Genomic DNA, 27,972 nt, shown 5'->3' with positions numbered 1-27,972 from the left:
GGTGCTCTTTATGCAATCTCTTAGGACATATTCTGCTGCAAGTTTCTGCTGAAATAACAATAGGATGAAATCCAACCTATGCTGCAGCAGTACATGTGCATAGAAGACAGCAGCTTAGACCACGTTAATACACTTCCAAAAGCTGCTTTAGCTCTGAATGTTTTTTTGTCAATATATGCTATTGTACATTAATAATATTTATTTTAAATTTGTATAATTATGAATATAATATTTCCAATATTGAGAAATAATCGAGAGATCACAAGCAAAAATACTGAGTCATACTTGCATGGCCTAAAACAAATAGTTGTAGCAAATGGTGTGTTGTCAGAGCAGTAGACACTACACCAGAAGTAGACAGTTTTCAAAATGTCAGTTTTCTGATGTCAAAATAATCATATACTGATGCCACAACAACCTTATTGACAGACAACAAAACTACTAAATGCTAGCCTACGTCTGGGCCACATTATGCCCTTTTTTACTTAAGAAAAAAGTATGTTTTGGACATCACCTATTACGAAAACATTTGGCTATGTTGGGTGTCAGTGTTATAATTGCAATATCATGGATGGTTAACCATCGCATAAAATTCCCCACTATTTTGCACATCTTGAAATCTTCCAATTGTGTACTGAAACAGTGACCGCTGATTCATTTGGTTTGTTAGGGCAGTTGAATTCCTTGCATAGAATAATCAATGTTGACGAGGATAGAGGAAGAAGGCGGGAGCGAGAGTAAAGGAGTCAACTTCTGCGACGGGAGGAAGCAAACAGATATTTTGCTGGAGCGACAAATCCGTCAACTGTGATAGGCAGTGAGCAAAATGTACCCTCACAAGGCAGAAGTCGGCAAACTAGGGTAACCTTGAAGAACAGCACGGCGAATATGCAAACGGCTTTCATCTACATGAGCGTATCAAGATCAATCAGAAGACTCACAAAAGAACAGTAAGATTAAAAAAACACTGGGCCTAATATAATTTCGGTTTGCCAACTTTCCTAAAGCGTCATATAATCTGTGACCGTGAACTTCAAAAGTAGACTAGTCAAATAAATAATTACGATTGAAAAATATCAAAATTGATATTCTTTGTCTATTTGAGGTCAGGGAAGATTATCTTGTTTGATAATAATACCTTATTTTCTTGCCCTGCGGTGTCAGTGCCACGTTTGAGATTGTTTGTGGATGGGCTGAGCAAGCGAAACTAAAATCCATTTGCTGATAGGCTGTAACGGTTTTTGAGTTAGGTCAGTAGTTTTGGAAGTGGTCACCACATCCGTTGGATTATAATAGTTTTTTTGTTAGTAAGTTAAGGAGTCATTTGCGACATTTTCGCTATTTATGGTCAATGTTATTAAGCTTTTTTGCCCAGGTGAGTGTGGCCTATGATATTCTAACTTACAATTAAATCGAACGTCCCATACCCTCTTAGAATGCTGGATTGACTGCATCGGAATGGCATCGGCGATTTTCGAGGGGACATCTCTGGTCAACATGTTTGTCAAGGATTGCTGGGTGAACGGGATCCGGAGATTGATCATAAGTCAAAGAGGAGAGGAAGAAGAATTCTACGAAATCAGAACCGAGTGGTCGGATAGAAACGTTTTGTACTTGCACAGGAGTTATTCAGATTTGGGGAGACTATTCAAAAGACTGGTTGAATCTTTTCCCGAGGACAGAAGAGAGCTATCCAAGTCCCAGCTTATACAAGGTTGGTACTGTGTACCCATACCACTTGAAATGTAAATGTAATGTAATGAATTATATGGGCATGAGAATAGAATACAGAATAGGCACCAAACAATGTGTTCGGGACTTTGCTATCCGCATGTTCTTTTTAGCATTTTTGACAGGCATTTATATTGGGACATTTGACACGTTTTCATGTCCCAGACCTCAGCAGACAAAGTCCAATTTAGGGAGACAAAAAATTCGATCACATGGCTGCCCTTTAGAAAACATGATTCACAAGGTTTTAAGTTTTCTGGAAAAAATCCTCAAATGCAATGACCGATTTCATTTTCCATGCGGTTTTTCCGATGTAAGTACATCTATGGTTTAGTTTTCAGCTGGCAAGTTACAAATAATATTGGAATTGGTTCACAGATGGATATGTCAGTAATAGTTCTAGAGCAAATTATGAATATGTGGACTAACCGTTGCATATTGGCATTTAAATTGTTGATACAAACTCAGCGACTCCCCCTATCGAGTGTTGGTGGACGATTTAATAATACACTAACATTAACGCTATCAAATGGCCTGCATGATTGAACTATTGCTCAGCTTGTTAAGCAATAAGTTGATAGATCCTACAGAACTGGGTTTTATAGGACACTGAGTAAGCTAGTTAGTATTGTGGCATTATATACTTTTTCTTTACTTATTTTTTAAATACGTATTTTCAGATATTTGTAATTTTTTTGTAATTTGAATACTGGCCTTAAATACAGTTGAATCAGTTGTTTAACAAGATACTTTTTGGAGGGCTGTATTTTGTAAAATATAAAATAATCTTTTAATTATAGAAATCTGGACGTTCAAAATGTCTCAACCATTAAGAAATCTCTCGAATAGAGCAGATATCCCAGGAGGCATGCTTGTTCAACATGGCATATTTCTGTCATGTTTTCTGGAACATAATATTTTTGGGGGTGGAGCTCATGAAAATAAGAATAGCCAGAATACTTTGTTTGTTTACATTTCTAGTCACAAATTGTGTAATTTGTCCCACAACATAGGATAAAGAAAGAAAACTGACAAACTGTTTATTTTATTTAAAACAGTCCTCTAGAATATTATAGGAAATACCACTTTCAAAGTGGTGAAGACCAAAGAACATCTCTGAGGACGTCATAAACAAAAACATCTTCAAACATAGACATCCCAAGGATTCTAGTCCATCTCCTAGGTCCAGTCTACAGATTTATCGAGGCATTTATGGCCTATAGAACATTAGTCAAATGCCCAGGATGTGGTTGCAAGAAGAAACACAACCTCATATTGTTGAAAGTTGGTTTAGATTTTGATAATGCACCTGAGGCAACTGCTAGAAATCTGCAAGCTGACCTGAAGAACAGTATGACATTACTCAGAACACCCCACTCCTGAGACACACAAGAGAATCACATTGAATTTGGCTAAACCTGTTGAGATTTCTTGGGCAAAGCAAGAATGTACTGATGACTAAATAAAGTGTTTCAAGTCAAGAAAACCATACCAACAGTCAAGTCTGAGGGTGGTTGGACAATACTGTGGGGTTACTTTGCTGCCTCTGGTACTGGGGCACTTGAATGCACTTAAAAAACATCATGAAATGAGTTGATTACCAAGATGTTTTGGAGCACAGTGTTCAACCTATTGTCAAGGAACTGGGTCTGTGGGTCTTCTTGGAGGACAACAATTCCAAACACAAGAAAAAGTGCTCAGGCATGGCTATAGAAGACATGCTGGACTTTAGAGGCCAGCAATATGTCCAGATCTCTAATCTCATAGAAATCCTATGACCAGAGCTGAAATCAGTGGTGGGTAAAAAGGCACCCCTCAAGCATTGCAGAACTGAATGGTTTAGAGCTAAAAAGTTGCACATAGAGAACTTAACTGTAGGTATTTTTGCCAAATAATGTGCAACCATATTTTAGGTATTGGGTAACAATAATTTTGTCCATGCAATTCATGTTTTTTTCTGAATTTCAATAATAAACTGATGTTTAAGCTAGAGAAATGTATTCTCCCATTTGGAAATATCAGTTTTAATGTGTGCACACCAAAATTATCTTCATTTTCGACTTCATTGTGATGAAATGTGAAATCATTTTAAAATGTCATGTCCCACTGGTGTGTTTATTTAGTAGTATATTTAATTGTTTGTCTTCCACTCTGTTTCTCATTTTTGAAGGAGTATTTTTCAGGCATAGAGACAGTGGAGAAAGAGGAAAGTGTTTTTGCTGAAGAGCAGTTCGCCAGATTTGAGCCCATGCTGCAGCATTATGTGCACCAGATGCAGTGGCTTAGACCGCAGGACCACCCCAGACCATAGAGTTAGTGTATTGTGTATTTTGTAGATCTCTGAACACATTGCCCTGGGTGTATGCCTGTTACTGCCCTGTCTGTCACAATGGTGCCCTGACATTACAACTGGGTGGCTGTTTGGCAGCATGCCCTGTGTGTGCCACGTCTGTGACCACCATACACAGCCTCTCTGGCACTGCTCATTTGTCTGTGCCCGCTCAGGCTAAGTGTGTTTTGAAACCTGTAAACCATGCCAGTTTTGTTGTGGCGACTGGAGGGCTCTGCTTCCTTCCCATACACCAAAATAGCCTGTCAGCTCTGATGATTGGCTCCTCACGTGCTTCAGATATGTATTATGCATGACAGAAGAAGAGAGATCCATGTTGGAGAAAAGGCCACTGACTTTGCACATATTATTCCCCCTGTGTCTCTCATCTATCGTCATGTGTTGTTTAGAAATGAGTGTTGAATTGAGGGAGACGGTTTTGAAATAGAGACTTGCTGCTGGTAGAGTATAATCAAATCAGTGATGGATACCTGGCTACAGATTAATCCCATTCCATTCCCCCATTCCTTTCCTTTTAATTTCCACCATATTTCATTTAGATCCTACATTCTGTTGCACTCAGATGAAAAGCTGGCTTAACACTAGCTTTGTGCTATCCCAAGCAGTATTAGCTCACCCTCAATTTCTGGCTCCTTCACACAGCCTCTTGTTTCCCTGTTTCTTGGCTGTACCCAGGCAACAAGGAAGGCGTGCAGAACTTCCATTGGAATTTTGAGGCTGATGTCATCATGGTGAGAGGTTGGAACATAGGCCTAGCTGAGAGAATTGGCCTTCTATATTTAGGCTAGCCCTTTCTGTAGCCAGCTTAGAGCTTCTTCACAGTCACCTGACAGGAAGTAAAAGGTGCTAGTTCTACTGGCCAGAGATCCAGTGATGAGGACACAGCCCAAATATGCAGACATGACTCAGACTGTTGACGGAAAGGAGAGCTCATAACTCTCTTTAACCACAAAGTCTAAGTAGTCTGGGGTGGTCCATCGGTCTGAGCTGCTGCCTCCGGTGCACATTACTGCTGCAGCGTGGGTTTGAATTCGACCCAGTGCTCAGCGGAAAACTCTTCTATCAAAAGTGTTAGAAGTTTGATGTTCTGTGACGGTGGACTGAGTGAACAGTTAACGAAACACAGTTATCAAACCAGTAAGATTGCGGATGGATGATGTTGCCGTACACAGCACTGCTAGAACACTCTAGCATCGTCATGCTCACAATTGGCACGTATGACTTGCTGGAGGATTGTGAAATGGCTTGTAATAAATGTTGCAATATCATGTATCATGTGGAGGCTAATGCTTCCTGTCATGTTGCTTTGTCTACTTCATTGATATAGAAATGGAAGTTCAAAAAGATACCACATTGACTACATGCATTGTGGAAATACATTTGTATTATATTGTGTGCATGGCTAATTACAATGTCTTTACCTTAAATAATTGTAGTTAAAAAAAAGGATAGATATACATTTTTGTTGTGACCAGCTTAACCAAATCTTGTCAAGAGGTTAGCTACCTCAGTGTAGTGGTTTAGTTATCCAAGTTCTAGCCTGGTTGGAGCTTACCCAAAAGGTGACCAGTTGGTTAGGAACAGTGGACCAGGAATTGAAAGGTTTTAAGGCCACAAAGTGAAGGAGAAAAAAATCTGTTGTTCTTTAATTGGGCAAGGAAGCTAACCCGAATATTACTTGGGCTTCAAGCGTGGTAGCACTTTGGGTTAAAAGCAGCTGTAGAATTTCATCCTTTTATTTAATACAGTGTGGTGCAGGAAAACATTGTTTTCTGTGGAAAATTAAACCAGCAGTCTGTGCAGGTTTGCATTTGCCACTTGACTGCAGACAATGATCTACTGTCGGCCTCTTTCCTGACTGCAGGCTAATTCTCTGATGTACACATGGAACCAGTCTGAAATTCCAGAATGCTGGTACAGAGGAGAATTATTAGACAATTTGCCTGAGTACTAATAATGTCAGAAAGATCCGGCACAAGTTTAGTGTTTCCCTCCTCAACATGGATCACAGATTCCAGGAAATCGAGACAGGAAATGGGACACTTCCACAGGAAGTAAGGAAATGCACTCAGGGAGCCTGTAAAGAACTACCACAGCTGGGTTTCTTTTCCACATCTTTGATGGCAAATTCTTTTTAGATGACCTCTATCAGTCTAGTTCCAGCTATAGTTAATAAAAATAAATGGTTGTAGTAGCTGTGTACTACACCTGTGTTTTGGCATTCTGTGCAAGAGCTCATGTCGCTCATGTTTTCATATCAAATAAATATTTTAGATAGACTTCAATAATCCATTTGTACAGAAAAGCAAGAGGGTTTCAAGTTTTTCTCTGATGACAACAACCCCATGTGTTTCATAGACCTGTGGCTTTTCCACTTGTCATTAAGGCTGTGTTTTTAGGGTTATTAGGAATGTGTCTCAACTGATGCCTCCAAGGAACAAAATACCAGATAATAGTGAAAATGCCATACACGCTAGCATTTTGAGCAGAAATAAGAAGTACTAATCATACATTTTAAGTGTATAAGAGCAAAACACAACAAACCTTCACGTACAACCAAGCACATTTACTGGTATTATTTGATCATCTATAAAATCCAAATGCTTTGCACTACAGGTTTTTAATTAAAGAACATGTTTAATCTGTTTAACTATAAAAACATGATCATTGTAAACTGTGAGGTAACATGGTATGCGGAAAGCACCCTATTTCCTCTATAAGCTCCCTTTAACCAAAGCTATAGGACTCCAATTCAGACATTTCCCAAACGGGCATTAAACCCAACTCACGAAGCATATTGTCATCACGGTGGCCCATTAGTAATGAATGTCATCCTCAAGAGTGCTGCGTGAAATACTCACATCCAACTCTCTATTCCGAGAATATCTCTGGGTGCATTGTGTATACTTGTCACATCACCACAGTAAGACCTTTTCAGTAATTGTGTGTTGGATGACAATCATCAACCTCACTATGGTAGTCATCTTGACTATGAATGGACATTATATTTTGGTATTCGTTCTAACTGGAAGTCAGCACTAGAGATGAATGTGTCATGTGGGCAGTTTAGTTTGTTGTGGCATCACTTTCTTATTTCATATTTTTAGTCTTAGTATTTGTTTTAGTGGCTTTGTAATGGTTCCACTGTTTTTTGTCCTTGTTTATATCTCCGTTACTGTACCTCTCATTGTATATTGCCATAACAACAATATTAAAGTCCTTGTTAAAATCCCTAGCTCTTATTTCTAATCAGCTCAAAGTCTTGCCAAAAACGTAAATGTTATTCTTTGCATTGTTTGTCAATGTACCATGCCTCCCATTTAGCGTGCTGAATGCCCATTTTTTAGCATTTAGCCATGTTGGCATTTTTGCGTGTTTGCCTATACGTGACACTTAAAACCTCCACTGAACTTTAAGAAGTCTATTTTTGTTTCACTGTACTTGCTGTGTGCAGGAAAACGATTATTGGAGCATTGTGCATTTAAAGGTTGTTACAGAATTTTGTACTCTACTGGTTTTCCGTGAGAAGAGTTCAAGTTAGTTTACCATCTGTTTGGTGTTGCAACGTGAAGTGCATATAGATACGATGCTATTGGATACGGCGGCCCATATACAGTAGTCACCCCTTTGTTATAGTGGATTCACCGATTGGATTCGGCTCGTTTTCTTAGTAGAGGAGTTATTTCAGTCTGAAAGCTCAGACTACCTATTGTTACAAAATGCTACCAAAGCTAGGAACAACTGAGCTGCCACATATTTATAGGAATCTAAAACTGGAAAGGAAACTCAATTTTGCTAGAGTACTGAGAGACATTATCCTGATATATTTAGGAATATTACATGGGGAGTTAATCAAATGTAATGTCACACTGCGGGGGACTAGTTTCACTAACATTTTGGTGTTTTGGGCTCTGTTTACTGCATGACATACTTTCTCTTTTAGTGTTTCTTCCACTTACTAAAGCCTTTGAACACTGCTAAGGTGTTTAAATTGGTCTAAAGTAGAGCAGATTGGATCTGATCTTGAGAATGTCTTCTGGGGTATTTTAAAAGCAGAGCAGCTTAACCCATTTTGACAGGCATTTTTAAGCCCAGTTATCAATCCACCAGCAGTAACTAGAGGTCTTACAGTAAACATTGCAGGAGCTGTGTTTACAGTGCCCGGAAAGTGCACACCCATTTTTTGTTATGTCAGTGCCACACAGTTACACAATACCACTGACGTGGATTTACCACTCCACACATTTAGGGGGATTATCTGAGAAATTAATTTTTCTCAGATATGTATTCTTAGAAAAATAAATATCATAATTGGATAGGTCTCCACCCCCTGAAGTAATACTTAGTGGAAGCAGTCATTTCAGCTTTGAGTTTGTTGAGATATGTCTCTACCAACTTTGCAAACCAAGATTTGGCAGTGGTTTGACCATTATTTTTTACAAGACTGTTTAAGCTCGGACTGCAATGAAATGTAAATGTGTGTCATGCCTATATTTGTGACCTGAAGATAACCCATGCTGAATCATTGAAGAATTTACTTGAGACCAAGGCTTTTCAAGTTTGTGAGACGTCTTGTCAAAATAACCATTGATGTTATGTTGTTATTTAGTAACATTTTGTGTTCAGGTCTTGTTAAGATAAAAGAGGCTCGTGACGTTGAAGTGAAACTAAATGAGGTGGAGAGGCTACTGAAGAATGCCATCACCATGCCATGGAAGGTGAGTGACATTTTCCCCACTACTCTCACGCTTCTTGTTTTTGATTATCCATTCAAATATACACCTTCAAATATACCACATTTTACTTGAACTTACATTGACTCTCATGTATTGTGTATGGTTTACTTGATTAAAACCCAGCTCACACTATCTTAATTGCTCTCCACAGTATTCTAGATCAGAGGTAGTGTTGACATTCTTTGAGCGATCGCCTCTGGACCAAGTGCTAAAGAATGACAATGTCCATAAGATCCAGCCATGCTTCCAGAGTCCATACAAGATATCAGGTATTATTACTTGGTGAAACTCCCTTTTCTTCCCAGAGTTACTGCAGTGTTTCCTCACAAACAAATAATGTAATTAAAAATCAAACACATTCCATGCTTCGCATCCATCTACGTTAAATTATGGTTAGATTGTTCGATAAGAATGGCTATGATAAGATAGCCTGTACTATTGACAAACAGTGTCTTGCAAAAGTATTCTAACCCCTGAGTAGCTAATATTTATCAAACTAATATTTGAGTAGCCCAAATATAAACATTTAAAAGAGACACCTTTTACTGCAATTACAGCTTTAGGTATTTTGGTAAACCAGCAGTATGTGAGATATTTTGGCCCATTCTTCCTGGTAGATTTGCACAAGGTTATACAAACTGGTTGGGAAACTTTTTATATAGTGGAATAATGGGATTTTGATCAGAACTTAGACTGGGCCATTCAATTTTCTCCATTCTTTAGCCTTTAATATAGGGATGATGTGTAATGGGGCAGTGTTGGGTGTGCCTCACATGTTGCTTGGAATTCTGGGCCAAAAAGCTATTTCTCATTTGACCACAAAACATTTGCTGCATGGTCACTCATGCTTTTAGATGATACTTTTCATTTATAGCTTCTTTCGTACTCTCCCTAATTTTTGAGGGGCCGCCTTTTTTTTGGCTTAATCTTAGTGGTGTGATGTACCTTACACTTCCTGATTATTGATCAAACTGTGCTCACTGATAGGCAAACGCTGATACAATTTTTTACCCTTTCCCTAATCAGTGCATTTGATTTACTGTATCTCTTACTTTTGTTGAATGCTCAAACCCTGAACAAAGATCTTTTAACAGTGGTAATATGACAGCCTTGTCTTAAATATACTGCTCCAAAATGTTTATAGAACACTTAAATCTCACATCGGGTCTCAATTAACAAAATATATTAAAGATCAAAGTCTTTACTTTGCATTGTGTAATTCGTTGAGAACGAAGTGACGTAACAACTGTCAATGGAAACAAAAATTGTGAACCGATTGAGGGCTGGATTCAAACAATTGAAATCGCAGGCTGTTCCAACTTGCGTGTATTTCATCACAGGCAACTCATACTGTGACTCAGTAGTGTGTATGGCCCCCACCTGTCTGTATGCACTCCCGACAACATCTGGGCATGCTCCTGATGACACGACGGATGGTGTCCTGGGGGATCTCCTCCCAGACCTGGATCAGGGCATCAGTGAGCTCCTGGGCAGTCTGTGGCGCTGCTTGGCGGCATCGGGTGCACCAATAGATAACGTCCCAGAGGTTCTCAAATGGATTCAGGTCTGGGGAACGTGCCTTTGTCATCCAGGAACTGCCTACACACTCTGGCCACATGAGGCCGTGCATTGTCCTGCACCAGGAGGAACCCAGTGCCCACTGCACCAGTGTAAGGTTTGACCATGGGTCTTAGGATTTCTCCTGGTATCTCCTCCATGCTCTTGAGACTGTTCTGGGAGAAACACCATACCTTCTTGAGACGGCACGTATGGATGTGCCATCCTGGAGGAGCTGGGCTCTTTGTGCAACTTACATAGGCTGCAGGTACGCCCTCATGCTATTAGTAGTGACAAGGACACCAGCAAATCCCAAAACCAGAGAAGATTCAGTCAGGAAGGATAAGGAGAGTACAATTGTTAGGAGACACCACCTGCAAAACCATTCTCTTATTCAGAATTGTCTAGCTCACAGGTGTCAAACCGGTTCCACGGAGGGCCAAGTGTCTGCAGGTTTTCGCTCTCACCTTGTACCTGATTGATTAATTAGTTCACTAATTGGTTAATTTCTACCCCCACCTGGTTGTTCAGGTCTGACCTGGGAACCAATTTAAAGGAAAACCCAAAGACCTGCAGACACTCGGCCCTCCGTGGAACCGGTTTGACACCCCTGGTCTAGCTGTTCCCTCTACAGTGCACCTGTGGTCATTTTTGCACCAAAAGAGGTGACAATGATTCACAATCGCTTATGCTTCCTAACTGGACAGATAGATATCCCTGAAGTTTAATTGACTTGGTGTTATACTGTGATGATGACGCGTTCCAATATTTGTTTTTAGCAGTGTACATCATTTCAATGTACCATTTATAATGAAATTAATATCAGAGAAATGAGTCCGGGGTTTGAATGCTTTTACAAGGCACTGTACATTTTTCAAGTATAGTTCATAAAACAACAACAGACAATTAAAGATGATAAATCAAAAACACATGAGGCAAAGGGTGGTTGTTGTCCTGAACTGTAGCATGTTGCTTTAGTGTTTTGCATTTTCCTACCCAATGAAAGTGATAACATGTTTCATGCCCGATAGAAATCATGCGTTCCAACGGCTTCTGTTTGGCCAATACTGAGACCATCGTGTTTGATGCAAGTCTGCCACAGGACAAAGAAAGACCATCTTCCACAGACTCTGCTGCTAACTCTGCAGAACTCCTGTAAGTTTAACTTTATGCACAGACTCAGTTTGTGCAAAAATAATATGAATTGTTTTTGCATTACCAGATCGTAAATTAAAGGTATGTAGATCTAATGCATATTGTTGTAACGTGTCAACAGTTTTGAAAAATGTTATGTAAATAACAAACGAAACACTGACTTGGCATAATTTTCTTTCCACAACTAATTCATACAAATACGACATTACTTTCCTCGCCAAATCTTTTTACAATTTAGTTTCTTTAATAACATACAAAATGCCCAAGTAGGTTAGGCTTTATTGTGAGTTTTCCTGTAGAACTCAACAAAATATAAAGGTTTTTCTTTTGAATGGTATCTTATCATATTGTTCTTTAAGTAAGTAGTCTTCGTCATTCAGTCCTTAATGAATTAGATTAGATTCAAATTTATAAGTACTTATTTATAAGTACAGAACAACGAAATGCAATTAGCATCTAACCAGAAGTGCAAATAGAAGGCAGATGACGGGATGACAGTGTTGAATGCTGAGCCGAAGTCTATGAATAGCCTTCTCACATAGGTGTTGGTTTTGTCCAGGTGGGTCAGGGCAGAGTGTAAAGCCATGGAGATAGCGTCCTCTGTTGATCTGTTTGACTGGTAGGCAAACTGCTAGGGATCCAGTGTTGAAAGGAGGCAGGACTAAGGTAGGCCAGAACTAGTTTTTTTTTGTAAGCACTTCATGATTGTGTGGGTGAATGCAATCAGTTGGAGTAATGAACAATGAATGAGTACTATTACAATAACTTGAAATTTGCTTTCATAGAAAGGGTAGAGATAATACAGTGAGGGAAAAAAATATTTGATCCCCCACTGACAAAGAAATGATCTGTCTATAATTTTAATGGTAGGTTTATTTGAACAGTGAGAGACAGAATAACAACAAAAAAATCCAGAAAGATGCATGTCAAAATTTTTATCAATTGATTTGCATTTTAATGAGTGAAATATGTATTTGATCCCCTCTCAATCAGAAAGATTTTTGGCTCCCAAGTGTATTTTATACAGGTAACAAACAGAGATTAGGACCTAATCTCAGCTTGTTACCTTTATAAAAGACACCTGTCCACAGAAGCAATCAATCAATCAGATTCCAAACTCTCCACCATGGCCAAGACCAAAGAGCTGTCCAAGGATGTCAGGGACAAGATTGTAGACCTACACAATGCTGGAATAGGCTACAAGACCATCGCCAAGCAGCTTGGTGAGAAAGTGACAACAGTTGGTGCGATTATTCGCAAATGGAAGAAACACAAAAGAACTGTCAATCTCCCTCGGTCTGGGGCTCCACACAAGATCTCACCTTGTGGAGTTGCAATGATCATGAGAATGCTGAGGAATCAGCCCAGAACTACACAAGAGGATCTTGTCAAGGCAGCTGGGACCATAGTCACCAAGAAAACAATTGGTAACACACTATGCCGTGAAGGACTGAAATTCTGCAGCAACCGCAAGGTCCCTCTGCTCAAGAAAGCACATGTAAAGGCCCGTCTGAAGTTTGCCAATGAACATCTGAATGATTCAGAGTGAAAACACTGGGTGAAAGTGTTGTGGTCAGATGAGAGGGGTGGGACAAAGAGGAGTGGGACAAAATCCCTCCTGAGATGTGTGCAAACCTGGTGCCCAACTACAAGAAACGTCTGACCTCTGTGATTGCCAACAATGGTTTTGCCACCAAGTACTAAGTCATGTTTTGCAGAGGGGTTGAATACTTATTTCACTCAATAAAATGCAAATCAATTTATACAACTTTTCGGGATTTATTGGTTGTTATTCTGTCTCTCACTGTTCAAATAAATCTACCATTAAAATTATAGACTGATCATTACTTTGTCAATGGGCAAACATACAAAATCAGCATGGGATCAAATCCTAACATTTTTATAAAGTACTATAGTAGTGTGCAGTGCAGTGGACATCACCATTGCCTTTACTGCAGCTGTCTTCAGTTGTTGTTTGTTTGTGGGTCTTTCTGTTTTGTCTTCAGCAAATTAAGTACATGCTCGATCAGGTGATTGACTCTGCCATTGTCGAATATTCCTCTTTTTTGCCTTAAAAACTCCTGGGTTGCTTTCGCAGTACAATATGTTTTTGGTCATTGTCCATCTGTAAAGTGATGCGGCATCCAATCAACTTTGCTTGAATTTGGTTGGATCTGAGCAGACAATACATCCCTTTACACTTCAGAATTAATCTGTCTGCTTCTGTCTTCTGTCACATCCTCAATAAACACTACTGACCCAGTGCCATTGGAAGCCATACATGCCCATGCCATCATACTGTTTCCACTGTGTTTTACAGATGATGTGGTATGCTTCGGATCATGAGCCGTTCCAAGCCTTCTCCATTCTTTTGTCTTCCCATCATTCTGGTACAGATTGATTTGGTTTCGTCTGTCCAAAGAATGCTGTTCAAGAACTGGGCTGGCTTTTTTAGATGTTTTTTGGCCAAGTCTAATCTGGCCTTTCTATTCTTGAGGCTTAAGAATGGTTTGCACCTTGTTGTGAACTCTCTGTATTTGCTCTCGTGAAGTCTTCTCTTCATGGTAGACTTGGATAATGATATGTCTACCTCCTGGAGAGTGTTCTTCACCTGGTTGGATGTTGTGAAGGGGTTTTTCTTTTGCCATGGAAAGGATCCTACGATCATCCACCACTGTTGTCTTCCATGGATGTCCAGGCCTATTTGTGTTTCAGAGCTCACCAATGTGTTGTTTTTTTCTCAGAATGTACCAAACCATTGAATTGGCCATTCCTAATGTTCCTGCTGTCTTTCTGATGGATTTTCTCTCTTTTGCAGCCTAAGAATGGCCTGTTTGACATGCATTGAGAGCTCCTTTGACAGAATGTTTTGGGTTTACACCAAAGGCTTCCAAATGCCAATGCCACACCTGGAATCAACTCCATAAATTTTACCTACTTAATTGATCAAGAAATTGTGAAGAAATATAGCCCACACCTGTACATGAAACAGCTTTTGAGTCAATTGTCCAATTACTTTTGGTCCCTTGAAATAGAGGGGGCTACATATTAAAGAGATGTAATTCCTAAACCCTTCCTCCAATTTGGATGTGAATACCCTCAAATTAAAGCCAAGAGACTGCACTAAGCCCATATTCATTATTTAACTGCATTCTCAATACATGCATGGATCTCCTCCAGGGTAACGAAAGAACTTTGACAAAAACAAACAAGTATAACTGGCATCACTGAAGTCAGTGAGATTGTTGGGGAGAGGATTTCTGGCCGCTCACGTGCAGTTGCATTTCTCTTTTTTAATGTTAACTGGCTCACTTTATAAACTGTATATCATTTCCATACAGTGGCCAGGATTACTGAATATATTTCGGTAAACTGTTATTATTTAATGGTAGAGAAATTAATATTGAATTCACGGGCAACAGCTCTGGTGGAGATTCCTCCACTCAGCATGCCAATTGAACGCTCCCTTGCGACATCTGTGGCATTGTCCTGTGTGATGGAACCACACATTAAAGAGTGGCCTTTTATTGTGGCCAGCCTAAGGCACACCTGTGCAATAAACATGTGTTTAATAAACATGTGTAATCACATGTGTAATCAGCATCTTGATATGCCACACCTGTGAGGTGGATGGATTATCTCAGCAAAGGAGAAGTGCTCACTAAGACAGATTTAGACAGATTTGTGAACAATATTTGAGAGAAAAAGGCCTTTTGTGTACATAGAGAAAGTCTTAGATCTTTGAGTTCAGCTCATGACAAATGGGGGCAAAAACAAAAGTGTTGTGTTTATAATTTTGTTCAGTGTAGTAAATAACAAATATCTCTGAAACACTTAATTGTCCCGGTTTTCGACATTCACTACCAAATTGTCCCGGTTTTCACCAAAATTTTTATAAAAATTATAATACTGTAATGTTTCCATATACGAGTCGGAGCCAAACAAACAACTTTGTAGAACTCCTTAGCAAAGCAACAATTCTAATTAAAGCTCATGGAGCGGTTAAACACACAGGACAGTGAATACAGTAACAAACAAGGTCTGCTCCAGCATCCACAAACACGCACGATGAACAACATGCGTGCATAAGCACATACATGCACGCTTGCATATGCGCGTGCATGAACGTGCCGACGAAACAGTCAGTTATTGTAACCTATATTGATAGTTATTGTATCAGTACCTTTCCCAATTGAAGGATATTGTGTTAAGTTCATATTCAGTCTCGCTAGCAATTGCTCAAATCTTATGACTATTCCAAGTAGTAAGTTAGATACTAGTCTATTACTGGCTAATAAGCTGTTAAAACAGCCAGTGGCAAAAGCCATACAGTTCATAGATGCTTTTTGGGGTGGAGGTAAAGTCAATAAGAAATGTTTCAAACAATGGCGCGATGTTAATGCGTGATAAAATGATCTGATTCTTGTTCTCATAAATATTTATCTATTTAATTACACAGATATTATATATCCTGTTTTGTACAGTACTACTTCACTACACAACAACCTAAACGCTCCTACAAGTTGTTTTGTGTACCTTTCTGAACATGTGAGTGACACATTCCTTGAATGCAAAGCTGTTCAGAGTACCACCTCAGGAAGTGTCTCAGTGAACCTCTTCCTTCCATGGGTGGGGTCTGAGAAGAAATCTAAGGAGGGAAATTCACTCACAGTCATCACAAAGACATTTGTTGAAATTCCACTGAACACAATTGAATGTTACCCAAATGCCTGCTCATATCATACAACGCACACTTGGGCTAGTGTTTTAAAATAGTTAGGAGCTGTCATAATGCTGGATTCAGTTCTTTGAGTGCATTTCAACTGATATTTTTCTAGCTGTGTGGTTCAAATCCACCACTGGATCATCGAGTGATGCAATGACTTGCATTTTCCTCCCTCAGGTACGATGATGGCAGGGAATTCCTGGCGGTGGAACCAGACATCAGTGACGACGACTCGGATGCCTACGTCACAAACCTGTCATACTACCACTTGGTCCCCTTTGAGACGGACATCCTGGAATGAGAAGCCAAAACGTCTGACGGGTAGCACCACTCAGAAAGGAACCCATGTCATGTGACCTAGCTGTGGAAATCTTTGTCCAGCAGGTTGACATAACTGCTTCAGTAGCTGCGCAACTGCACTGACTAACATTGGGGCTGAGGCTTCTCCATCGCAGCTTTGTCTCTGTCAAAGGAAAGAGCAGGTCCTGGGGTTTTGCAGCCATATGGATGGAAAGACAGAATGTATCTTTTTTTCTGGCTTGCAGTGTCTGAAATGACCAGTGTGCCTCATCTGCTATAAATGAAGCAGTTGCCTCAAGATGGAGTTGTAAGAAAAGAAGATTGCCTGCTCCTTAAACTGCTTCCTATATCCCTCGCTCCAGTGATGTATCAAGGTCTTCTCTGGGATTCTTCTCAATGGACCTTGGTGTGCAAGGGGTAACTGCCTTAAATGCAGTTTTATCATTAGAACCAGTATTACCAGAGATTGGGTTTTTTCTGTGGCGCTTGATTGGATTAAATAGGAAAAGTTTTTTTCTTTCTGTGCAACTTTTCCATACCAGGGGCCTCATTTATCAAAATTGCCTGGAAACTATTCATAAACACTAGTTACAAAAATAATTTAGAATGTTTATACACATAAAAAAGTGTGATTTAAGATCTCCATTTGAAAACCGTTAGATGGTCACCATTGATCAATACATAATCTCAGCAATTGTTCTTGTGTACAACCTTGACAATCTGCGTTATGAGACACCCCTAATTAACCATATGTGGTCCAAATCGTCCCTTTAAAGCTTGTGGGAAAATACAACACATTACGTACAACACTGTGAAAACATAAATCTGAGATTGAAATCTTTTGTGGCTCCTTTCACCAGTAAAAAATTTAAAAAAACTTTGCTACCAAGAGAGGACAATTAAGACAATTAAATCATGTAGGCTAGGTGTATATGCCATAAATGTTGTTCTGCAGGATGTATGAGTTGAGCATTCTGCCGGGTACCATATTCAGCAGGGTCTTTTAGGCATCACATATCTCCTACAAAAAAGGCGATGGAATGCTGTTCTGTTCACATAGTTTAACTCATTTTGGGATGTTGCTTTGATGGCGATCTAGGAGCTGTCTATTCGTTTGAACCCACTGATAACAAATAAACCTCCCTTGACTTGTTATGCGATGATGTATGGAAAGGGGATGTAACTGTGCGTGTTCTGACAATTACACCAAAGAAAGAGTGTTTATTGGCTAGCTCCTGGGTGAGAAACCTGGGTGATAATATCCTATTAAATAGAGCTTATTGCCAAAAACCCAAGGTTTGATAACAAAAATTATCTCAGTCTGTTATAATACTTCAACTATAGTTTTACATGTGCCTTTATGTGGATTATTATAATAACAGATCCACCTGTTGACTTCTAATTGTATGATATTACAATGTACAGTGGAAGCACAATTCAATCAAAATATTGTTGAATATCCTCAAAATTACATCCATGGAAAGATCTGTCATGACCACTCCCCCCTAACAATGTAATTCACACATTTGTATATATATTTCTAACCAATTTGTATATGTTTGACCATTTCCCTTAAACCACCACTTGTCACAGTGTACATCTATGAACACTCACAAACTTTTATAATGATAAAACTTACACTGGAAATTATCCTGCACATTGTTTAGGTGAAGATTTGGGCATACGCTTGATTGATAAATGAGGCCCAAGAAATGTAATTGGGATATACTGTAGGTTGGAAGTGTTTTTTTCATTCAAAACATGTAATGTAATAAATCAGAACACTACATATCTATAACAATTGGTTTGAGTAGCTAAGATTAACAGCTATTGTAAATCTGGGGATTGTTATATGCGTAGTGCATGCCACTAGTGTTTCGCCATTTCAAGCAAGTCCATGTCAGACCCTCCATTATGTTTTGCAGGCTACTGTAATTGTACATGTGAGCTCAGTACAGCTCTGTCCAACAGCTGACCACAATCTTAGTGTGGGAATGTCTGTAGCCAAACCCACCATTGGAGAAAAAAAAGATGTATCTAATGAAAAGAAAACCACAGTAGGTTCAGTTTAGCCAAACATCTAATTTTCCCTCTCTCTGTTCCCTCTCTCTGTTGCCAATTAATCATCTGTTAAACATAGGCCACTACATGATTCCCCAATATCACTAAATAAGCTGTTAGGGAATTCAAGGCACCAGCAACCCTGTGCTGAAAAGGGACTCTACCGTTATACCTGAGGATTTTACAGGAAGACAATTTACAATGGATAAAGCTGTTTCTTGGATGTCTTGTCATTTTTTATTCAGAATCAGTCTGATAAGTAGCCAATGACTCGTGATAGATCCTGTGCATGTATTCGGTCACCAGTCATGGCTTAATGCTACTCAACCATTATGGGCCTCAGGAGTTTCTAAACAAATATCAATAATTTGGTCTCTCTGACACACAATTGCACAACATGGCAATATGCAAATTTCAACAATATAAATCAGACTGTTGAAGTAATCATATGGAAGAGGATTATTTTTTAAACAGTGACATTCAAAGTTGATAATGTTATTTATTTTTTTAGTCCAAATATTTGGCAAACTGTCTCTCATATTGCTAATCTATGCTAACCATGCTCTTCAACCATGTAGCCCCATGTTGATATGCTCACAGACAATGAGAGCTCTATGCGGGAATGTAACTGTGGTTACCAAGGGCAGAACATATTTCTGCATATGATGCAATGAAACTTTATTATATCCAACATAGTATTCTTTTGTGGAACATTTATGCTCAATAATTATTTGATATTAATACTTATATTGAATTTCTAATTTACAGGCTGTGTAATAATTCTATTAAATGTGTTTTTTAATTAATTTAAAAGGCCTTGTCTGTTTTTTTAATATATTTTATTATTGTGGAAATGTGCAGTACCTCAATGAGACGAGACAATTGAGATTCAACAGGTCAAATCAAGAAAGCCTTAAAATGTGTGTGCCAGGGCCATCTTGTGGTAAGTATCAGCATCACACATACACCAATCAGCCATAACATTATGACCACTAACAAGTGAACATTCTGTCCTCAAAGTTGATGTGTTAGAAGCAGAACAAATGGGTAAGTGTAAGGATCTGAGTGACTTTGACAAGGGCCAAATTATGATGGCTAGATGACTGGGTCAGAGCATCTCACCCAGTCAAGTGTTATTCAAATTGCTGAAAAAGTTAATGCTGGTAGTGATAGAAAGATGTCAGAACACAGTGCATCGAAGTTTGTTGCGTATGGGCTGCGTAGCTGCAAACCAGTCAGGGTGCCCATGCTGACACCTGTACTGCCGAAAGCACCTTCAATGGGCATGTGAGCATGAGAACTGGACCACGGAGCAATGGAAGAAGGTGACCTGGTCTGATGAGTCACGTTTCCTTTTACATCACACGGATGGCCAGGTGCGTGTGCGTGGCTTGTCTGGAGAATACATGGATGCACTATGGGAAGGAGGCAAACCGCAGAGGCAGTGTGATGCTTTGGGCAATGTTCTGCTGGGAAACCTTGGGTCCTGCCATTCATGTGGAGGTTACTTTGACACGTACCACCTACCTAAGCATTGTTGCAGACCATGTGCACCTTTTCATTGCAACGGTATTGCCAATGGCATTGAGGAACACAACAATGAGTTCAAGGTGTTGAATTGGCCTCCAAATTCCCCAGATCTCAATCCAATCGAGCATCTGTGGGATGAGCTGGACAAACAAGTCAGATCCATGGAGCCCCCACCTCAACTTACAGGACTTACAGGATCTGCTGGCAACGTGGTGCCAGATATCACAGCACACCTTCAAAGGTCTAGTGGAGTCCATGCCCCAACAGTTCAAGGCTGTTTTTGCGGCAAAAGGGGGGACCTACACAATATTAGGCAGGTGGTCATAATGTTATGGCTGATCAATGTATACATGCATGCGCGCACACACAGACACGCACACAAACAAGACAATAGAAAGGAAGGATGAGGCTGGAATGGCCAGCTCTCAATCCATTACAGATTTTGACATTATCAAATTATCAAAATGTGGAGAATATTCAATACTCAAAACATCAAACATAACAATTTTAACACAGTCTCACAGGAAGTCTAACCCTTATTGTGCAATTATTTTTGTGGTGCAAAAATGTATTGTGCAAAAACATTTACTGTGCAAAACATTTATTGTGCAAAAATCTTTTACCACAGAACCATTGAACCAACATGTAAACATTGATTTTATCAACACAATGAAATCACAACATATTTACATACATTAACAGTACTGTATATACAGTACAGTAGTTACAGAAAGTTATATGTTAAACTTTCGTTGCCTTAAAGCCTGAAATTAAAACATAAAATTATTTAATTATTTAAACATGATAACTCACCATTTCAAGTGAAAAAATAAATGGAAAAAAATATAAATGCATTAAAGTGTCTAGTTTGAGAAACAGATGCCTCAGAGGTCCTCAACTGGCAGCTTCATTAAATAGTTCCTGCAAAACACCAATCTCAACATCAAAAGTGAAGAGGCAACTCCGGGATGCTGAACTTCTAGGCAGAGTTCTTCCCCTGTCCAGATATTCAACTAGTCTAAAGACAGAGTTTTATCACTTTCTTAATCAACACAATATTTTTCAGAAGCGATAAAAATGATTTCTAATGATCAATCAACCTTTTAAAATGATAAACTTAGATTAGCAAACACCAAGTGCCACTGGAACACAAGACTGATGGTTGCAGATAATGGGTATCTGTAGGCCTGTGTAGATATTCCATTGAAATGCTGCTTTCCAGCTACAACAGTCATTAACAACATTAAACATATCTACACAGTTTTCCTGATTAATGTGCAAAAGTAGCTTTCGAAATTTCTAAGTGACCCCATACTTTTGAACTGTAGTGTATATAAATAAAATATGTTAAATAAATATTGTGTGTACATGAAATATATAATAATCTATGGTTTATGTTAGATAGATACGCCTTCTTATCATCAAAGTACAGCATTGATGTTCAGCAGGTCCTTCACTACAAACGTGGTACCAGTGAGGAAGTTGCGATAAATCTAATTAGCGGTGAACCGGGCCAACGCGGAGAACGGTTTAAATTAAAATGCAATCTGAGCTGTCAATTTTTTTTAACACTGTTGCATGGTGCATCAATCAAACAGTACTATTTTCCGTAGTCATATATTACACAATATTGAAAATGTTGAAACGGTTCAATTGTAAGACAGAAAAAGCGGTATGTTAATCAAAAGTATTTGCTTTTACATGTAAAACAAATAATCTTAACCTTAATCACTTTCGTTTTGAGGCGAATTCGAGGTCGTGTAGAAGTGGGCACTAGGCGTACCTCAGGGAGAGATCCATGTTAAAAAAGAGAACGCAATCTCAAGTCCAAAAATATTTATTTGGGCCAGATAATCGAACGCGATGCTTCCGATTTCATGCTGCGTTTCACAGCGCATGCTCAGACAAAGGATTTACCGCTTGTATTTCCTGCTTGATGTTTCCATTCAGAGCGATGGCAAAAGTGAAAGCCACCTTGGTTTGTGCAGGTAGCTACTTACACTTTGTAAATGTTTCTGTTTTGTTTATATATGCTTACTATCTTTCATTCCTTGATACCTTATCAGATTTGTTCGCTTGGTTTAAATTGTTCGATAATATGTACGGACAGCAAGCTAGCTAAAGGGTGCGAGCTATTGTAGCTGAGGCATCATGAGACTGAATGCTGTACTGAATTGTAGGCAGCAGCAGCATTTGCAGAAGCATTCACACAACTGTTTATTCTTGTTTATGTTTTTTATATTGTAGGGCTTTTTCTTTGTTCAATTGTGTTTGCAATTGTCGAAGATCTCGATGACACGTAAGTGACTGCTGTATGCATTTGATTAAATAGACTTCTTGTCTCTAGATATTGTTTAACGTCAGTATGCCTAAGGATGTAGTCACTACATACTGGGGTATAAAGACTTTATATTCAAGTGGAATACCTGAGTTTGACTACCTAGCAAATAACTTTTGTCTTAATGTTAAAAATGTATCTCAAACCAGTCACTCTTTCTGGACCCACAGACACGTATGTACACAATTGAAATACATTTTCCCACAGTAAAACAAATATAAGAAAAGGATTTTACAGTTAAATAGTCTGTCTTATCTAATAAATAATGTAATTTCGTTTAAAATAATATTTCCATTTGAAATTTTGTTTAAAATAAAATGTCCCTTTGAAATTGCTGGTGGAGAAATGTAACCACTATCAAATGAATAGACAAAGATATGCTCATTGATTGATGAAAATGAAATCCTGTTTCTACCAATCCTGGTTTGCCTCTTTATTTGTTAGGGGGCAGTACGTGGAAACTGTAATGAAGCAGTTCTTAAGACATACAAAACCAACCCTACTAACATCTACAGATCTTTAGCTTACAATTGAAGTTACTTTCACCTCATATGAGGAGCAAACTGATATACTGACTTGAGCTATAGTTTATTTAAATACTTTTTGTTAAAATATGTTGCAGATTACCCTACACTAATGACTATCAAATAATGTAACAGATTTCAGAGTCAACAAATAGCATCTGATACTACTTGAATTGTCTACAGATAAAGGCTATTTAAGGCATTTACTTTTGTGCAAACATGTTTAGCACTCATCTGGGTGAAGCACAATGACAAATTTGTCACTGCAAGTTATGTTGTCGCCATCTTGTGTGGTTCCGGCTATGCAAATGATGAGATGAGAGTCAATGTTATGACATTGGCTTTTGAATCTTGTTTTAAAAAGTTTTCATACACCTTAACATTTGACAATATATATAATAAATAATTATGTACAAATTTGATAGCTGCATGCCACTGCAAATGAAAATCCCATGACACATGATAGAAGGGTTACCTTAGATTTAATGTCCGGTCTGCTTCAGTGGTCTGATTCATTGTAGGGATATTGATGTTGTATCATGACACAGCAAAAAACACATTTCTTTTTAATGAATGGAAAAAAAAGAGGCTATTTAAAATTATTCCTACCTAGGTAAATATTTAGAATATTTCATGTTGTTACACATCCTTGCAATAGTATGCCAATGTGTATTATCAGGGTTATGATTTTCACATGAATGACTACAATTCACAACTCTTGGTGTTCCAAACCTGACACTATATTAAAGATGTACCTATGACATACCACAAAACAATTTCCAGACGTTGACTAATTTACACATTTGCTTGAAAAATAAAGTTGATACATTTGATTGGCTTCTCTGCACTTGTTGAATCCTTAGTCTAATTGGTCTAATTTATTATGGTGGTGCGTCTGTTAGAACTTCTTCAAAGTTTCATAGGGATTATTGAGCATTGTCATGCTTTACTTTATGTTCCAAAAACAATCTAATCAGATCTGTTTGGAGGGAGCCATTGCTTGAAACGTGAAAGGTTCTGTTATCGTTTCTTTTTTGTTGTTTTGTTTTCAGATTTAAAGACACCAGATTGGATGATGTCTGGCTGGTGGATGTGAGTCTTGTTTGCTTTGCATCACACACTGCAGTCACACCGACCTAACCAAGCGGGTCTGGGCCCATTCAGCAGCGCTTTAGACCCTCGCCTCAACACCAGTGTTTAGCTTATCCCTTATGGAAGTGGGGGTGGTATGAGGGGGAATGGGTTGGGTCCTCTGTTTGTTTAAGTCAGTGAGTAGTCATGCATGGCGGGGGATGAGTGTGCCAGGGCGGGGGGGGGGGTTTGGGATCGGAGGGGGTTTATGCCTTGTCTCAGCAAATCTAACCATCACCAAAGCTGCAAGGCTTCCGCTTCTGGTTTGGTCTGGGTGGGATGCGCCGGTCAGATCTATTGGGTAGAAATTATTGCATTGACAACACTCTTACCGTTAATTGAACGAAATTCACTTCAGTATTCTTGTTACAAAAAAGTGCAGTGCATTGACTATTGGGCTAAAAGTCCTAAGGTGGAAAATTCCATCCCAAGATGCAGCATTCCCACAGAAATGGCAGGTTCTGTTGGAATGTGTCGCCACCATGTTTGGTTTCAATTTGGACCACTGGTCCATTTTGTGTTCAAGATTTTAGAACAATGCCTGTTTCAATGTTTCTGATCGTGTTGTGCTGTGCATTGCAGTTCTATGCACCGTGGTGTGGCTATTGTAAAAAACTGGAGCCAATTTGGTATGATGTCGGCGCTGAGTTGAAAAGCTCTGGATCGCCTGTGCGGGTGGGCAAGATGGATGCCACAGCATACTCAGGTGAGTCCCTCTCACAATCACCATGTTAACACTAAAACCACCAAATGCCTTCGCCAATTGGAGTTTGAGTTTGTAATTAAAATAAAACTGCCATTTTGAAAGCTACACCCTCCTCCTTCCATTACTTTTCCTAAATAGGCGTATAATACATTGTTCTGTTGTCGGTATTCTAAAGTGACTAATAGAAAACTATTTAAAGACTTTACATTTACATGGGTTTTTTATACCTTATTTTTTATACCTAATAACTTATTCATGTCACCTATAGATAAATCATATGCCAGTAATTTAGGAGACAATTTCTACGCCAACGGATAGATCTTATCTCGATAGCCCCACTACAACCCCTGGGAGAGACCTGCAAAGACACGCTGTTCACTGCCTATTCATATCGGACCCCATCTTTTTCGGTTTTCTTTTTTTTGTTTTCTTTTTTTTTGTATGATGAGACCTTCAATACAAATACATTCTTGTATTTTTCAAATTAATTAACCATTTAAAACAAATTCTGTAATTCATTATTTTTTAGACTTCCATATAGTTTAATGATGACTCAGTAGATGAACTGATGCTCTGGCTGGATGGTGATGCTGCGGAGGAGAATGTCTATGCTAATAGGGATGTGTGATAATGACACCAAATGGTGTTCTGCTCTGGCGGATACTGGGGTTCAAAAAGGCCTGGAGGTTCTAGTGTTAATGGGTCCCCTCACCAATCCCTGACTTTGTGTCCCTGTTTAGTGGACATTTTAGTCAGTGTAACTACATTTCAACAGCTTCGGGGAGTCCCTAACAGAAAGAAACATAAGTCTATTGGTTTAATGAGGAACTGACAGCATTTTAACTCCATTTATATATGGTTATATTGTGATGGCAATTTCATCGATCAGAACTTTTAAAGTATTAAGGACAGAGACAAAATTCTCTTGCACAATTTAATCATTTATTTGCAAATAGAGAGACGCGTCAAATGCTTACAAACGTAATCATCCGAGGAGTCTCTAACTTAATACATGAACAGTCATCAGTACTTATAGTGGAAAAAGGGGTGTGGTGAGATGCTGCCCATCTGTCTTATGTCAATAAAACACATTCCCCTTGTTCCATCACATATCCTGGGCTTCAAACAAAGGGACAGGCTGTCCTCCCCCACATGGGTAACCTTTTCAACGCTTGGGGAAGACTCTGGACAAACAACAGATAGACACTGATGGGTTATACAGATTTACAAGTAACCCTATAATCTGCTGATTCCATTTAATTATGCCCCCTAGGCAAATACCAGATCCCCCTCCCCTACATTCCTTTTCTCATCCAAACATGGGGACTCAGTACCTTTAACTAGTAACCCATTTATGCATGTATAGGACCAAGTATACATCAGAATTTCCACAACAATATACACCATACACCATAAACCCCCTTTTGTCACGTTGTCATTCAACCGTAACCTCTTTCCCGCAGAAAAGTCCCACCTTGCAAATAAATCATGGGTTTACAGAAGACAAAATAAGGGCTTATTAAACATAAAGAGTGAGAGAATAAAAAGCGACATAGATTGACCTTAGTTTGCATAATAATGTCTGTAGCATTTGAAATTACACTGGGATGTTCGAGACCTACTACACTGGTTTGAACATCTCAATCGAGGGGAAATCGAGTAATATGCGTCCACAATGCACAGACGTTTTATGCAGTGTATTTTATTCACACTTGGAAAATCTCCTGTGGGGCTCTTTTGAAAATGTGCTGCATGCTACCTCGGAAGGTGGCGTCGCGTGCTATTGATATCTGCAAGTTTACAAAATATAATAATCTTGCGTCTCAAGTCCTATTTGATGTCTTGGAAAATAGCAGTATGTGCATTAGCTGTAAGAGTGACATACAAATTCAGCCTAGAAGGCCAGCCTAGAAGGCCAGCATCCCGGAATTGCCTGTCACTGTTGATGTTGAGACTGGTATTTTGTGGGTACTATTTAATGAAGCTGGCAGGAACTGAGGACCTGTGAGGCATTTGTTTCTCAAATTAGACACTAATATATTTGTCCTCTTGCTCAGTTGTCCACCGGGGCCTCCCACTCCTCTTTCTATTCTGGTTAGAGCCAGTTTGCGCTGTTCTATGAAGTAATACACATTGTTGTGTGAGATCTTCAGTTTCTTGGCAATTTCTCACATGGAATTGCCTTAATTTCTCAGAACAAGAATAGACTTATCAGCTTCAGGAGAAAGTTATTTGTTTCTGGCCATTTTGAGCCTGTAATCGAACCCACAAATGCTGATGCTGAATATACTGAACTAGTCTAAAGAAGGTCAGTTTTATTGCTTCTCTAATCCACACAACTGTTTTGTGTTTTAGCACAGCTGTGCTAAAATAATCACTGATTAATTAGCCTTTTAAATTGATAAACTTGTATTAGCCAACACCATGTGCCATTGGAATGCAATGATGGTTGCTGATAAAGGACGTCTGTACGCATTTGTTGATATTCCATTGAAAATTGGTTATTTCCCGCTACAATAGTGATTTACAACATAAAAAATGTCTACACTGTGTTTCTGATCAATTTGTTGTAATTATAATGGACAACAAGTAGAGAACAAGGACATTTCTAAGTGAACGGTACTATACACTCGGTAGCTATTTTAATAGGTACACCGTTAACATAGTGAAACACTAAATCATGTTGCTTCAATATATTAAACATACTGACATGGAAGGGAAGACACATTATCAAAGCTACCTTGACCCTGCTGTGACAGTTGTTGCCAGACATGGTGGTTTTAGCACCTCAGATACAGCTGGCCCCCTTGAGATTTTCACACTACAGTCTCTTGAGACAATAGAGAATGGTGCAGTAAACAAAAATATCCAGTGAGCTATTTGACTATCTAGAAAACATTTTACAGTTTTTACGACTTAATCAGCCAACAGCCCACGGCACTTAGCGTTGGTACCTAGGCAGCTGCTAATGGTACCCAGATGCTAATCACCCCTCACTGATTGTATGAAGTCAATGGATGGATGCGTGATACTCCCAGATGAATGATAGAGCCTTGATTGAATTTGAATGAACTTACAAATGAAATACAAGATTTCCATAACCATTGTCGTGGAAAACCCAAGTCCA

The 27,972-nt window shown here is 39.0% G+C and overlaps 2 protein-coding genes across 2 annotated transcripts in view; both read left to right on the top strand.

Moving 5' to 3' along the window:
- Positions 1-728: 728 nt before the first annotated feature.
- pxdc1b (PX domain containing 1b) lies at positions 729-19,419 on the top strand. The gene is made up of 6 exons (XM_010865751.4): positions 729-950; positions 1,436-1,714; positions 8,708-8,799; positions 8,969-9,086; positions 11,406-11,529; positions 16,433-19,419. Exons 2-6 carry the CDS (start codon positions 1,459-1,461, stop codon positions 16,554-16,556), a joined length of 714 nt encoding a protein of 237 aa, XP_010864053.1. The 5' UTR covers positions 729-950; positions 1,436-1,458; the 3' UTR covers positions 16,557-19,419.
- A 2,607-nt stretch (positions 19,420-22,026) lies between these two features.
- Positions 22,027-27,972, top strand: part of LOC105007000 (protein disulfide-isomerase TMX3) — a 55,234-nt gene continuing 49,288 nt past the window's right edge. Inside the window, exons 1-4 of the mRNA XM_010865750.4 lie at positions 22,027-22,134; positions 22,394-22,445; positions 24,061-24,100; positions 24,722-24,845. Of these exons, the coding sequence (XP_010864052.1) occupies positions 22,083-22,134; positions 22,394-22,445; positions 24,061-24,100; positions 24,722-24,845 (268 nt within the window). The 5' untranslated portion in view covers positions 22,027-22,082. The remainder of the gene's footprint in view (positions 22,135-22,393; positions 22,446-24,060; positions 24,101-24,721; positions 24,846-27,972) is intronic.

Source organism: Esox lucius, chromosome 21, assembly GCF_011004845.1.
Source record: "Esox lucius isolate fEsoLuc1 chromosome 21, fEsoLuc1.pri, whole genome shotgun sequence".
Lineage (NCBI taxonomy): Eukaryota > Metazoa > Chordata > Actinopteri > Esociformes > Esocidae > Esox > Esox lucius.
Note: the sequence above shows the minus strand (reverse complement) of the source record. Positions and strands in the feature narration are given on the sequence as shown.

Coding starts and splice junctions, on each gene's coding strand:
- pxdc1b (XM_010865751.4), top strand. CDS start 1,459: ATGGCATCGGCGATTTTCGAGGGGACATCTCTGGTCAACATGTTTGTC. Junction 8,800..8,968: donor CCATCACCATGCCATGGAAG/GTGAGTGACATT, acceptor TGCTCTCCACAG/TATTCTAGATCAGAGGTAGT. Junction 11,530..16,432: donor GCTAACTCTGCAGAACTCCT/GTAAGTTTAACT, acceptor TTCCTCCCTCAG/GTACGATGATGGCAGGGAAT.